At 39.9% G+C, this 16,050-nt stretch overlaps 1 protein-coding gene across 4 annotated transcripts in view; it reads left to right on the top strand.

Moving 5' to 3' along the window:
- Positions 1-15,791, top strand: part of sorcs1 (sortilin-related VPS10 domain containing receptor 1) — a 152,301-nt gene extending 136,510 nt beyond the window's left edge. The window contains exons 21-27 of one of the 4 annotated variants that reach the window (XM_031867137.1): positions 680-803; positions 1,399-1,511; positions 4,118-4,252; positions 7,296-7,395; positions 8,368-8,473; positions 9,060-9,217; positions 11,178-15,791. In XM_031867137.1, coding sequence (XP_031722997.1) covers positions 680-803; positions 1,399-1,511; positions 4,118-4,252; positions 7,296-7,395; positions 8,368-8,473; positions 9,060-9,217; positions 11,178-11,239 — 798 coding nt within the window. In that variant the 3' untranslated portion in view covers positions 11,240-15,791. Of the gene's footprint in view, positions 1-676; positions 804-1,398; positions 1,512-4,117; positions 4,253-7,295; positions 7,396-8,098; positions 8,199-8,367; positions 8,474-9,059; positions 9,218-11,177 lie in introns of those variants that run through there. The other 3 variants (XM_031867136.1, XM_031867138.1, XM_031867139.1) reach the window with 3 other exon arrangements.
- Positions 15,792-16,050: the final 259 nt, after the last annotated feature.

Below are 16,050 nucleotides of genomic sequence, written 5' to 3'. Positions count from 1 at the left end.
TATATTGGGCTCGGACCCAAAACTGCTTCCGTGGTTCCCGCTCGGTTGGGAATTTGACAGAAACTGAGGGTTCTTGTTGGGCCAGGCCTGATATTTAGGACTCCATCACTGCTCTTTATGTAATCAATAAACCAAAAGCATTACTGTAATATCTAATGCACTACTTCTAAACACAGTGAGATGATTGAGACACTAAAAACACTCAGCCTCCATCTCTCTGGTACAACAGGTGCGCTATATGCTGGAAGCCATGTATATACAAATGCCACACTCTTACTATTTGCCTTCATAATTGTAGTTGTGTTAATGTGTTTATTCAACACCATCAGCGGCCTTCCACAAGGACAGCCAGTTATGTCAGTTGGTAATAAAGCACGACATTATTAGCATCTTATAGCTATTTGAGGAACAAATGGAGATGTGAGTAATGGCAGGACGTCCACAGAGAACTCTCTGTGGGCCTCCACACTGTGTTCAGCACAGCACCGATTATTGCCAAGCTCGCAACATATGTTCGTGCATGTGAGTGCGTGCTTGTGAGTGTGTGCTCACGCCTCTGTATTGTGAATAACAGCAGTGTGAGACCAGCTAAGGGTCCCTCACCCAAACCCCCCAGACTCTCACTCTCTTCCTCTCCCCTACCTTCTCTACCTGTCTTGTCTCTTTCTCCCCCCAGCAGCCAGTAATCACCCTAGAGGGTAGTGTGGCCTGCACGTTCTCCCGGGAAGGCATCAGTACAGTCACTGTGCAGGTGTCTGCAGGGAATACTATTCTGCAGGACAGAAAAAACATCGCTGTCCACGGTGAGCCAACTCTGAGACTCCATCACTGGGATTGTTGTATATATTGGTAATATTGTACTTCTCAAGTGGCACCACTTTCTAATGAGTCAGCTTTTTAGAAAGGGTTGTTCTCATGATAAAAAAGTTTCTTATGAATGGCTTATAAATATTGTATAAAGTATAGTAAATAATTATTTAGTAAGTTTGACTTATTGTTTACTTGATTATACTTGTTATCCTCTGCCATAAAATATTAGCACTTATCACAAAAGCACAGTAGCATTTTTAGAGCTTGGCTCAGTGAAGCCCCGCCCATTTTAAATGGCTGTTTTTCTTTCATGTAGAGATGCAGCGATCATATAGATAGTCTAATATGGATAACCTGCTGGCTTGTTAACATGTCTGGTGGTCGGATCTTTCATGCTTGTTGTAACGTTGGCTACGTTCCATCAGTGTCACTGTGGCCATTACATGAGATCTGAAATGAGACTCAAGTTGCAATAAATAATCAATCGATTTTGATGCACATGAGCTGAATCTCAAGGCTGAACTCTGCATTTATTGACAAATGAAAAAAGTAAAAGCGGCTCACACACGTTTACTGCTCTGCCTGCAGAATATTTCCGCTCTCATCTGCTTGCCTTTTCATCAAACCTGGACGACCACAACCCTGATGTTGCAGAATGGAGGCTGGATGTGAGCCGAGTCATCAAGAACTCTCTGATCCAGGTAAAGCTCTTTCAGGTCTTTTCATAGAAACCTTTGCTTTACTCTGGTAAACGCTGTCGGTGCTTGACTGGACCTCTGACGTTCTATTAGTGCAGTGTGACCTCTCTGAGGCTTTGAGACATCTTTCTGACTTTTATGATGATAAATGACAAGGCAAGAAGGAGGAGAGGTGGGAAATACAGTTCAAGAGCACGCTGATTGCAGTGGCTCACACACACTCTGTGTGAGTTCAGGGCCATGTGGTAACAAGGTTGTGGATGTTGTGTACAGGAGAATAAATGTCAGTATGTGCCTAATGTGTTCTCCACTGACCTGAAAGGACGCTCAGAGCGACCTGTCAAATGTTAGACGTGATTCAAACCCACGCATGCTATGTCAGGTACAGATTTCGCCTCATTAACTTTGTTTTTTTACCACATCCTCGAAACGTCGGCGCTCTTCTGATTCCTAGCAGAAAGCAATCTGAGCCCTTGCATCATATTTTCACACTTTTTGATGCCGCAAAATCAAAATCGATGCCAAAAATAAACCCGGCTGTTCTGTCTTCAGTGAACATGTCTGTTTTGTTATTTGTTACTCACATCATTTTTTCCATGACATCCCCAGCCTGGAAGGCAGAACACACACACACACACAAAACTACCAGTTGATAATATAATGTGATACCTTACCACAGTCACTGCAGCACAGCCATGAGAGCTGAGACAACAACCAGAGGCTCTGGCAAGAATCGGAGAAAATAATGAGTAAATGACTGTACAACTGTTTGTCGTACAGTCACAGCAGACTGAGTAGAGCATCAACATGTATGCATCAAGCTACAAAGTGCAGCTGCATAATGCTGCAAGTAACGTGTCTGAATATGGTTGGTGTGGTTTAAATGTGCTGACGTTCTAGTTACCGTACAAATTACGTTTCGAGGGAAAACTGATTTTCTCCTGGAATACAGTTGAAGTTTAAACATGAGGTTAATGTTGTAAATTGAACTAAATTTTACTACAAGTAAAACATCACAGTCTGGCAAAAAATAAGCACTTTGTTATGTCATTTAAGTTACAGTCATGAATTAAATGAAGTCTATGTTGACGTTTCACACGGAACACTAACAGTCTCCTGGGTTAAAGTCCATTCGACCCATCAACCAAGCTGACCTCCTCCCTGTGTGGACTATGATTAGAAACCTATTTGTGATACGTCAAAAACAAAACTAGTCGGGCAGAAAATACGTTTAATGACGACGCCGTTATACTTTATAGGAATATATTTCCTGGAGACCAGCTGCTGGTGCCTGGATGGATTATGAGATGGTGAACACATGGGCACAGACACATGGAAGCCCTCAGCCCATGTGCTCAGTATGGGAAGATTTATGTCAATTAATCAAACAGATTGCAAATTATTTTTCTTTCATAATAACTGAAGTTATAGAAAAATAAATAATGTTGTTTGTAATAACAGCACAGTATGTAACAGTAAACGGATGATGCACTAACACTCTATAATCATCTTTAGTTTCCTTCATAGACAATTCGGTAACACTTTATAATAACTACACACTATGAAGCATTAGTTAAGTATGAGTAAACACTTAATTCATCATTTATAAAGCATTGTTCGTACATTAATAATTCATTAGTATACAATTTATAACCATTATGAATGTTTTATTCTTGATTAATAAGCTCGTCTATTATGTGTTTCATGATTGTGTTTTCATACTTTATAAATGAAGTATTATATATATTACAAACCAATTATTAATGAGTTGTAGATGATTGATAACATAATTTATAAAGTGTTAGTAAATGATTAATAACGTATTTAGATGTACATTATTCATACATTTATATATATAATGATTTAGATATGCACTAATGGTTAGGGACTATGTTAATATATGCTTTATAAACGCTTATTAATATTGCAATTCATGATTAATTCAGGTAGTTACTAATCATTAGTAAAGTGTTTTGTGTGACCTCATCTAAAGTGAGGACTATTTATGCATTACAAAGCATTTATAAATGACATTGAAAGGCCAGCACTGCCTCAAAACCCACAAAAGTCTCAGTTATCTTCTCAACAGAAAAGGCAAATAGACAACACAAAGTGATCAAGAACATATCAATATGTATTACAAGATGCTAACAATGTACTCTTAAATACAAACCTCTCAGCCGTTCATAAAAAACAAACAAAGACATTCTCCTTCAGAAGAACATGGCTGTGGAAAGGTCCCACAGACAAAGACTCTTCAAATGTATTTCTAATACATGTCTCTTGTTTAATAATATAACAAAACTAAGTCTGTTTAATCTAAAATAGGCTACATGAAATTATTCCAAGGGACATACAAGAGGGGCTCCCTGGTAAATAGTATTTTGAGAACCTTTAAACAAAAGAAATTATACAAAACTGTGTCTAAATAAATTACAGTCTGAAATTGGCAAAACTGTAATTGAAGAACTATCTCATGTAAGAACTCCAGTACAGACAATCATGAATCTAAGAAAGCATTCCATGGCAGACGGCAGTTTTCCATTCTCAGTGCTGGATGAATGGATGAACTCTCTTCTTCTTTTTCTTTCCGTCTTCTTCCCCTCCAGGCCACAGGCGTAGCAGAGGACCAGCTTCTGGTCACCATCCTCCCAGGTTTACCCACAGCAGCAGAGTTCTTTCTTCTTCCTGACAAACAGTTAACTGAGGGGAAAGCAGAGAAGAGCTCTGCTCATTTAGATCAGGTGAGACAACAACTCTGTCTGCTGCTGTGTGTGTGCAATAGTCTTTTCCTTTTCCCAGCCCGAGACACTATTTGTGTAGGTGAAAGGATTTCACCTTGTTATCCTCATTGTAATTCTACCATAACACTATGCATAAATGCACTTGTCTTTTCTCTGTCTTTGTGAATCACGGGTTGATCCTCTTTTCCAGCAGCAGCTTTGCCAGTAATTGCTCCCTGAAATATAATCCCAAATTTAAGTTCCTCCTTCCTCCAGCAGGTGTCAGTATCGATCTATTGAAGCATGTCCAGGTCTTTCAAAGAGGCTAATTCAAGAATACGCCTGAGGAATCTCTGCAATAGACTCATCAATAAGCCTGACAAGTATTAACAAGTTATCAGGGGGAACGGCTTTTAAACTCCCTCAAGTCACATCCTGTGGGGTGTTGGGGTGGGAGGGGGAGGGGGAGGCGGGCCGAAGTCCCGAGCCTAAAGAGCCAGACAAAGAAATGTTCATGGTTGATTGGTTCACTAAATCACCGGCGTATCAAGATGGACCGAATTAGCTCTGAGCCTCGCTAATAGATAATGACGGATAACAGCGTTGGATCTGCTTTCCGTGGGAAGAATTCCGCGGGCATGTGTAGAGAAGGAAACTGGGAAGGAAATCAATCAGATTTTCCTCTTCCCTCCCGGCTCACACCTGGTTGATCGCCTAGAAAGATCCTCTCTCCTACAAGCCAACAATAAATCCTCATTCAAGGTTGGCATGTTAAAGTGTAGAGCGCGCCCTGCTTATTAGAATGTATAATAGATTTACTGACCCTGGTATAGTGGGAAAAACTTATTAGTCATAGCATAGTCTAAATTTAAACTGCTAAGAAATATAGAGGGGAGGATGAAGCACTACAGAAATTAGTCATATCGCTATTAATTTGGCAAATGAAGCAGATGAGATAAATGAAGCCTCTGCAGAGGAAAAACTGGGATCTGCAGAGAGAAAATTGAGTATTTTGTTTAGCTTTATGTCTTATATATGCAGCTCCATATATTTGTTTTGAGTGCAGATGAAAACAGAGAAAGGACCGTTTCATGGTATTAGAGTATCATTGAAAAGATTCATTTGTAGATTGTTTAAGGACTACTGCCTCTGGATAGAGATTTATAAAAGAAAGGATCTGTGTGCAGGGAAATAGATTATGACTCTGGGTCAAGGTAATCTGCCCGATTTATATCAAAGTTAGATGTTCTCAGTCCAAAGGGTTGAAAGCAGACAATCAAAGCAGAGATCAAGTGAGGCTTCGTCCTATGCATTATGCAGCACAGTGGAAAGGTCCCACAGACAGACGCTTACGTAAACAGGAAAGCACAGATGGGCTTGTTGGCAGAGCAGTGCTGTTTTTTTTGGATTACAGGCACTTACAAATAATACAGTTGAATACAACCTTTATAATGTTCAGTGTTTAAAGTGCATCATAGGGGTCATTTGTGTGCTATGATATACTTCAGCCATTGCTGCTGAGGGTTGATATATAACCCCTTTACCACTTTCTCTTGTCTTGTGTCTGTTGTGCGTAATGTTGTCATGATTTGGTAATTTCTTTTAGAACTGAAAGCTGCAATAGCCGATATTTTCATATTGACAATAGATCAAATAAATGTGTAATGTGAAAGGTGTCATTTATAGGAGCAAAGCAGCAACCTCCAGGTCTGAGGAATAAAGCAAAAAAGATGCAGTTCCATAAATGGCCACTTGAGGCTGGCTTCAAAAGCGAGTTATTCCCCCATATACCTCTATGTTAAAATGAACTTTACAGCAGAAATAAACATGTTCCCAATCTGTAGGCGGAGTGGATTTTTATACAACTTTCCTGTTGAATTTTATTAAAGCTTATAGTTACGCATAATTAAGGGTGTGTTCGCTTTGACGGGCATGTCCCTACCACAGCGTTGCTCAGCATTTAGTTGTACTAAAAGACACTCTAAGTAATTGGCTATTCATTTTTGCTGGAAGGCACATTGTGTTTTAAGACTTTTTTGAAGCATTTGTTTTTCACTAGGCAAAATAAGCATCCCGATTTATACCACACTTCAAAGCAATAGTCCACCAACCAATGGGTGATGCCATGGTGTCAACTGTGTCCACTTTTATATACACTCTATGATAGTAACACACCCACAGATAATCATCACCCAACTTGTATTCCCCCTCAGAACTAAAGAATCTTTTAGCTCCTTTTAGCTCATTGTTTTGGTTTCCTGGCCCACAAATATATTTCTTAGCAGTTTCGAGGTGCAACAGGCAAAAAAACATAATTATATATATATACATTACCTACCCAGCACCAAACTGCAGATAAACAAAATGACCTAGCAGCTAAGGAATATAGGGGAGCATTTAGCTGCTCAGCCAGATTCTTCTTGAAGGGCTTGGTAGCAAAACGGAAACACGACTTCAAATAAAACTAACACTGCTCTGTATGTGTGGGTTTGTAAATCAACAACTTTACACATCCACTTTCCTAACTTGTTGGCCTTATCAACTAAATGAGGGGAAAATATATCAATGTTGTGTTAAAAGCTTGTTGCGCTGGACCCAAGTAAAGCTTTAATCGGACTCAGTTGTGTATCTCAGTACCCGACCTGTTTTGGCTTGTGATCCCTTGAAATTATGATTTATGCAGCTTCCTCCGTTACCTCGACTTGAGCGAACAAGTTTTTTTCATGATGTGCTTCTGTTCATTTGTCCACTGTCTGTGCTTGTCAATCATTCACCGACTGACTAGGCAGACATTTAAACTAGAACACCTTCGGAAGTGCTGTCAAGGGCAAGTGATATTTGGACTCAATTATTTTTCAGTCTGACATTAAAAACATTGTCTGAATCTATGTAAGATTGATCAGGACAACAAACCAATTTGCTCTGAAATGTCGGAACAGAGTTATTAAATGACGAGTTGAAACCAAAGCTGGATGAGACTGAGGTTTGATGATCTTGGTAATGACTTTGCTCAATGATAACATTCGTTTTTTTCTACAAATAACACTATTTTGTTTCTCAACAGCTCTCTGAGATTCTGCTCAGCTCCTTAAATCAAAACCTTGTCCAGTTCACGTTGCGGCCAGGGGTCCAAGTCACCGTGTACGCAGCACACCTATCAGCAGGTAAACAAACAGAGCTGCCTGTGTATGTTCAGAGCTGCCCAGCAGGGCCTTTGTAGTTCATGTAGTAAGTGGGACAGGATATAAAGCATGCAGACTATAAGGAGACCTAAATACAGTGGCCTATGGAAGCCCATTGGGAACCTTATTCAAATGAAACTTTTACACTTGAAAAGGAAAATGTAGTTTCACAATAGATTTATAATGTTCCACATGTGTTATTTGAGTAAAACTTTTCAAATAAAAATGAAATAATCTCATTTTCATTTTCACATTCCAAATGGCCGTTCTATGACCGTATTCACATGACAAGAGACATGAGTCAAACCCACATTGGACACTATTCAATCGTCAATTTGAAATTTGAAAATTAAAATGGAATAACTATGTGGCCTAGTTTTCTGTTATCGAGCCACCATTAATATCAAAGTGCAATTTTCTAACCATTTTAAAATAAAAATGAAAACAACATTTGACATTACATTTTCAAAGACTTAACCTGCTCTCAAATGGATTATTGCATTTTCATTAAAACATTCACTCAAACAACATATACATATGTGGATAATTAGGATGCTATTGTTGAAACACATTATCATTTTAACATGTCCTTTATGGGCTTCCATAATGGACAATCAGGTATATTATTCTTTTTGCTGCCCCCGTCAACTAATAACCCTGTGTCTGATTGGCTCCCACCATGTAGCTACACAGAGACATTCAGAGAGTGAGCATCGTTACAAGTATGTGTGCCTCTTCCTATTGGGGATGCTGCTACTGTCCTAAAGAGGCTTATAAGATAAAGAGTAAGAAAAGTCCATAATACTGTATTTTAAAATGATTCATCTATGATTTCAATAGGTGTAAATTATCCTGTTGACTGCTTATTGCATGATTCAGCTGGGTGGAAATACAGGTTGTGTTGATGTGTTGTACTGCTTACACTCTGTGGCTCTTGTCTTCCTGTCTCTGCAGCGCCTCTAGTGGACACCAGCGAGAACCACAGTGGCTCTGCCATGCTAATGCTGTTATCAGTGGTGGTTTTGGGTTTAGCTGTATTTGTCATCTACAAGTTCAAGAGGTAAGGTGTTCATGAAATGTCATGTGTGTATAGTCGTCACGCTGTATGTGATAGGGAGACGGTGAAAGGTGTCACAGCGTCCTGACAGCTCGGTAAACAAAAGCTGCCTGTGAGGCTTATAGCTGCCTGTCAAACATCTTCAACAGGCAAACCCAGTGCTCCTCAGTGGAGAATTGGCTTAGGGAATCCTGTGGAGATTCTTTTGTCAGGTCATTCTTTGCAAAAGAAATGTCAGTCAGCCTTCAGCTTCTATCAATAATAAGCCCTTTAAACGTGGGCAGTTGACCTTTCTGAAATGTTAAATTATGTCCAAGGTGCAGTTTCAAGGGAAAAGGGAATGAAGGATCATGAAGATGTACGGAGACAATATAAAAGTTCAGCTGTTCAGACCTTATCACATTTACTACTTGTGTAAATACTTATTTGCATGCATATGTTCTTAATCATATCATCAGAAGTTACAAACATGTTGAGTAAATAATGTTGTGTGGTTGCAGATGGCTCCTGGTTGTTGTGTCCTTGCTCTCTTTGTCTTAGTTAGGCTGCTGTCTTTATCCCTTTGTCTCACTGTAAATCTTTCCTCAAGGAAGATCCCAGGCCTCAACGTCTATGCGCAGATGCAGAACGAAAAAGAACAAGAAATGATGAGTCCAGCTAATCCAACAGAGGGCACACCCAGTTCGCAGCAGGACTTGGTGCATTCTTTGGAGATTCTGGACACAGAGTTTAACTCACGGCCCATAGGTAGATATCCACTCTGGGTCGACTCTGATCGGTCACTGGCGTTTCCATTTTGTTTCCTCCATTGCTTATTTCATACCATTGTGTTTGTTGTTTCATGAGACTCATCCTGTGCTTTTTGTTGTGTGTTTCTCAGAAGTGAAATGGTCCGGTCAAGGGGTGAACGACAGCTAAGCAAAAATGAGTATGATGATAAAAACAGCTGCTTCTCCAATGATCCCCTCAGTTCTGTCACCCTTTAGATCACCTGAGAATACAGATGAGTGACAAATTCAAGAAAAATCAAAGTCTAAGACGTTTGCTCAAAAGTCTCCCACAGCTGTGCCGCTGGGTTGAAATCTAGTGCTGTACAGGCATCGTACATGATTCATCGTTTTCATATTCATCAAAGCATTTAGTAAACCTGTGTGCCCTGTGTGGAAACATTAGCATTTGATTTATCTGTGTCTTCCCTGATTTATTCCGGTTCTTCCTGTAATTTGTCACACACCTGTGTTATTCTCATATAGTGTTTGATTGTGATGACCTAACATGATGTTGTTACCCCAAACTCATTCATGAATTTATAACTACAGTCTTTTTTTCAGGGGGAGATAAACGGTGCTATATTTCTGTGGCACTATGAATATGAACATTTAGGGATTGACATTGACTGATACTGTTATTAGGACATATTCACATTCTATGTCCTGTTTCACAAAAATGAGACTCTGCACATTTTCAGAGCTAATGTTAGTTAGTGTTAGCTGGTAGATACTGCTGTGTAACTTACATTAAAATTATTTAAAAGTATCTTGATTTAAAATGTCTGAACACCTTCAAACGTCTGCATTGCAGTAAATAAACTACGGCCTGTTGTAGTTGACTTAGAGTTATATCAGGGACCTTTCCATAGTCAGTGCGTTAACTACTGTAGATGGCGGACGACACGCCCCCAGTTTAGACAAACGGCCACTAGTACCGACACAGGAGTTAAGCAATATACTGTTGTGGACAGGGCCAGCAGCAAAACAAAGACCCACCTAAAAACAATCAATATCTGTTGTGGCGACGGTGGATAAGTGGAGAGCAGGGCCGTCCTTCAATCAGAGGATCGGCGGTTCGATCTCCGGCTCCGCTGGTCGCATATCGATGTGTCCTTGAGCAAGACACTTAACCCCAAAATTGCTCCCGTAGCTGTGCCTACGGTGTATGGATAGAATCTGAATTGTAAGTCACTTTGTATAAAAGCGTCTGCTAAATGACTGTGATTGTGTTAAGTGTACACTACTTGCCATCATTAAGAGGCAGACAGAAAAAGTTAGCTGACAGGGATTCAGGTACCCAAGACTTCCTCTTCCAGGCGACGGCCATTATTTACCATCCGATTACCAACTTGCAATGAGAGAATGCCGTTGGCATTGAGAGACAATGTCTCACTCAAAAAGCAACATTTTCATCACACAGACTGTTTCCTTGCATGCAACCAAAGTCTGCTCCAACGTACTGGTCAATCTGTTTGTGTAAGAACACAAACAGAAACCAGAACGCTTCCAATACCAAAACATTGCCCTGGTGCCTAGAGATTAGCAGGTAAATGGTAAACATGGTGGAGCTTAAAGCAACTACAGAGCCAGATATTGTACTGTGGTTGAGACCAAAACAGAACTAAAAAGGAGAATAAATGTTGGACTTACATTGATTGAGTTTCCAAAAACACAACTCCAACTGAATACTAATGTTGCTCCATGTTTGCCGGATGTCTAAACTGTTTGCTAACATGTTTTCCTGACATAATGTCAGATGTTGTGTTTTTTTCAGCTTGTTCTGCTGCCCCACAAGGCCAAAAATCAATGAATTCATGAATGCATATTTAAAGTTTCACCTACTGTAATGCGACTGGCCAAACGTTCCATATTTATTCAGCTACTAGTACAACATATCCTCTGACACCTGTTTCTTTCTCTGTCCTGTTTATCCCCAGGATGTATGAAACCTCATGTACATGTGAAATTCTCTACAGAACTCCCCACGTACATCGTCTAAACTTTGGATTGGATTACCATTCCAGCTGCGTCATGGATATATTTTTTTTTTTCATTTGGGACACAATGGTTTTGAGCTTTATACCTGTGCGTGTTGGACCTTGCTGACACATACTGTGCTCTGTTCAAACCAGAAGAGACTGTGTACAGGTTATAATTTTCTTTCAACATATGATAGGAACCCATACAAGTCAGATACATAATTCAGAGGGAGCACCAGCATGATCTAGAGAGGGTAAAAAATGAAATAAGTAACACTGTTTTGGTTTTGCTTACATATCCGAGATTGGTTTGCTGTTGTATGAAGCTAACAGCAGTAGGATATTATTTATTCATATGAATATACTTTCATGAAGTATGTTATTGAAGTGAATTACACATTTATTTTGTAAATCATGAATGTCTATGTTATAAATTTGTGTACTTTAATAACAAGTGTCATACTAAACAGAAATGTTGTTATAAAATGTGAATAGGGTACTTCAAAGCTTTTGGTCCATTGTCTCTTGGAACGCTGATTAATGGCACAATACACATTTTCTACTGAAACATTTTCCTTTTTTCCAGATTTTAATTTATTAACAAAAATACGGGGTTTGGTTTTCTGCATAAATTGAACCTTTGCTGTTAATCTAATGCTTCTGGTACTATTCATGATACATACCAGTTTGTAAAATGTGTTGTGCTTTAGAATAAGTGACCACTCGATGCTACGATGCTACACTGCACCTTCAGGCTGCAAGTGATCGAATACAAGAATTTACAATTTTTCGGAATAGAGGAAGAAACAGGAGGTAACAGGAGGACTATCTCAAAAAGAAAAGTATTCCAAAGTGGTTCGCAGCCTCACCCCCGATCAAAGCCAATATCCCTACTGGAGGCGGAGTACAATTTATCAAAGCTCTGATTCACGATAGCAGATGGAATGAGATACAACCACTTTGTGGGAGAATCCAAAGAGCATGGCGGCGAGAAAGAGAGAGAGGTGCTAAGAGAGATGGAAGAGTGCTTATTGGGGCCAAGACGCATTCAGAGTGTTCTATTGAACAGAATAAGAAGAGGTTGCACTCTTGAATACTTAATGTGGCCAGTCAAGCTCAAGGCTGGTTAAGGTTGGTGACACATTTAGGCTAATGTCCCGACCCGCTCTCGAGTAGCACCCATCTTCATCCCAGCTCATTATATCACACTGTAGGAGCAGGAGAACTAGAGCGCAGATGCTACCAGGCTACACAGATGGTTAGCTTGTTCGGAGGACTGTCAAGCCCCGTGGTACTGTGTGTGCGAAATCTGACAGATGTAAATGCCTGATTGATGCCTTTCAAATCTTCAGAGGCAACCTTTCCGGATTAGTTTTCCCTCTTTTTATTCTGTGGAGATGTGGGAATACAGGGAGAGTGTGGTTTTGTCAACTATAGATGCTCTTTTCTACGATTGTTCAGTGGTGGCTGTACAGAAATGCTCATAATAAATATACCCACAATACAATCAGTAGAGAATGTAACTGTGGTCTGTACTGAGGAGCGATGATTAGACACTTGCCCGCAACACACACTGGCTGCTTTGCATAGCGTTGCTTCATTTGGTCCACTGAACACGATGCCAAGTGAGGAGTAGTTTACAGCGATTGAATTCAGACGGGACGCAAGTGAAACACAAGATGTTGAGGGATATTAGGGGAGGCAGGACTGGCCAGTAATGAAGGAATATATAGGGGTCACAAGTTCAAAAAGGAATCCAGTTGACAGTATTCATTGGTAGCTCTGCAGTGAAAATACCTGCCAAGAACATCATTATTCCGAACCCTGGGATTGCTCCTTAGATGGACTTTAAGATTGCCAGTATGAGGTAATGTTTCTCACACAAAGTCACGTAAACGTATGATGTAAGTGGAAGGTTGCTTACTGTACAAGATTGGACTACCAACCAGGCAATTTCGGATTTGGCCCAGAGCCTTAGGGGGACTCGAGGACGCCAGGTTTACTGTGTATGAATTAGTTTGCGATAATCAATTTATTTCAATATGAGTTTATTACTACTGTGTGTACCACTAATATTCATTATCAATTTAAATGACAAGGAAGTGTGTAGGATTAGGGGGATACATTGAAATAAATAGATTATAATATTCATATCTAAAATCTGTGTGTAATCACCTGAAACTAACAATTGCTGTGTCTTCGTAGCTTAGAATGAGTCCTTCATATCTACAGTATATAGGGAGCGGGTCCTCACGTCTGCCATGTTTCACCGCCATGTTTTTACAGTAGCACAGTATGGACAAACCAAACACTGGCTCTAGAGAGGGCCTTTCATGTTTTTACACAACCTGAAGGCCACCGTAGTTCTCCGAAATGCTTGGAAAAGGGGGTGAGCGCACACTCCTTTAAGGCCATGTTTGCATCATTACCAATTGCAAGGCCCCATCTTGTACATTTTTTGATTTTAGGATGTATTATGCTACATGGAACATTTTCAAGTTACCACCAACTAATTACTGACTACAGAGTAGGTTACTCAAGTCCTGGTTACTTATTTACACAACGTTCAAGTCGGGTGTGTCACGCTGAAAGATTGGATGTCATACAATTGCTGCTCTTCTGGTCTGTTGATGTGCATCAGTGCTAAGAAGTAAGATGATGGCGTATCCTGGCAGTGTGCTCACACGTAAAGATACAAACAGCCTCAAGCTTGATTTTTTTTTTTTTTTTTTTGAGCATGTAGGTTTGAAGTCTGAATGGTCAGGTATTTTCTCATGTTGTCACTATCGGTGCAGAACAAAGCAGTTCATTGCCAGAGGCATGTGTTGCCATGCACTGTTTCTCTTATGCAAGTCTCTGTTGCTTGTTACTAGTGCAGTGCCCGTATGGGGTGTGGCCCGTGTGGAACGGGTCGATTGCTTGACTCCCAGTGGTGCTGCTTGCAGGGTTCTGACAAACCGCTCAGCGCTCGTTGACTTCAGGGAAGTGAGGAAGAGTTCGGTTGAAAAGTTAGTCGGTCCAGCATCCAGCGCTGCGGACAACATGTTTGACTCAGTCCGCAGAGCCCCGAAGCCCCGCCCCCGCTGCTTAACAGAGCGCTATCGCTTGTTAGCTCAAAGTTTATTGATATGTCACGTTGCACCAACTTCAGTGCTGCACGTCCTTGGGCCCCCAGCAATACACCGCCAAATGCAAAGTAGATCAGATGAATGCTTCTCAAGACATACGGCGGGCACACACAGTCTCACTGACACACACACGCGCACACACACACACACACACACACACACACAGACGTTAAGTTGTGCTATACAGAGTACGTTTGAGTCTTTGAGTGGTTGTGGACAGTGCCATTGGGACACTGTAAACAGCCTGTCTCAATTTCAGAGGTTAGTATTTTTTGGATGATACATTTCAATTTAAAATGAAGCGTTTATATGTCACAGCTGCATGCGAAGATGATTTTGGTAACAACTCTGGCATCCGTCTTCATTTCCACTGTAGCTGTATATGTTCCATCTGAAATTGCAGGACAGACTTTGCACTCAGCTATGAAGTGATGTATCTTGTTCCATTGCATGGTGTAAAAGGGTTATTTAACATACTGGAGGTGATTTCTGAAGATCAGCAACATCAATGAAAGATTTAGGAATGTAGCAATACAATAATGATTGGATTTTCTATGATTAAGGAAATTAAGGAATTGTTTTTAAGTTTTGCAAAATAAGGATTTAAAGTACTGAGTAGTATTTTGTTCAAATTTAGAAAAGGGGTTCTGGCACTGATTTTAACAGCTTGAGGGAGACATACAGTAGCCTGAAACCTCAGACCACAGGGAACAAAAAAATGACCAGATCAGGAGGTCTGTCATGATAAAAGCCCCTTCTGCCTGTGGGTTTCATTGGGGGAAGGTCAAACTGGTAGGAAGTCCTGGTAACTCGAGGGATCTGGGGCCTCCTGGTTCGTGGAAGCTGGGATGCACCTGAGAGTGAAACTGAATCAAGCCGTAGATCTACTCTTTATTCCTCTCCCTCCCTCCGTCTTTCTCTCTATCTCATCTTCCCTGCAGAATTAGCAAGATTATTATTTTTGTAGACAAATATTAATAATAATAAAAAAAAGAGTTTTATTACTGTACAGCTTTTGTATAAGAACAGACGGTCAGGTGTTACAGTGTTTTTGTTTGACCTCAACTGTGCTGTGTGTAATTGTTTTATGCATTTATAATCATATTTATTAAATGGAAAGAAGTCTGTTAACTGTGTTCTCATTTTCTTACAATATTTGTAAAGAAATACTATGTATTTGAGGAAGTAATATTCAACCTATAAAGAAAAAAAAACAAGCCTGTGTTGGTATTTTATTCTACATACATATACTTATATATGTATTTTGACATTTGCAAACATGCAACGATACAATTTGAGCTCAAAGTTCCACTCAGGTTTATTTTTACAATCTTTCAATCGCACATTGTTGTCCTCAGAGAACAGAGCCGGCTTCGGCATTCACATTTAGATCAAGTGATGACGCCTGTTTTGCTGAAGAAATCCATGAAATGAGATTGAAATTCTAGAAAAAAATATTAAGGGGGTCAGGGTGTCTCAGGGGGACTATACTATCCAGCTGTATGTAAAGTAATTTAAATGAGTGCCAGCTGCAATATTAAAGTGATGAACACATTAATGCATCAATAAGTATCGTCCAATAATAGACTATATATTATTCTAAAATTGGTTGTTGTACTAAGTGAATCATTTTACTTTTGGTAGCCTAATATATGTTAATGCTAATACTTTGTACTTTTACTTGTGTAATATTTAGAATGCAG

This window comes from Anarrhichthys ocellatus, unplaced genomic scaffold, assembly GCF_004355925.1.
Source record: "Anarrhichthys ocellatus isolate YVR2014 unplaced genomic scaffold, GSC_Weel_1.0 scaffold38, whole genome shotgun sequence".
Lineage (NCBI taxonomy): Eukaryota > Metazoa > Chordata > Actinopteri > Perciformes > Anarhichadidae > Anarrhichthys > Anarrhichthys ocellatus.
Note: the sequence above shows the minus strand (reverse complement) of the source record. Positions and strands in the feature narration are given on the sequence as shown.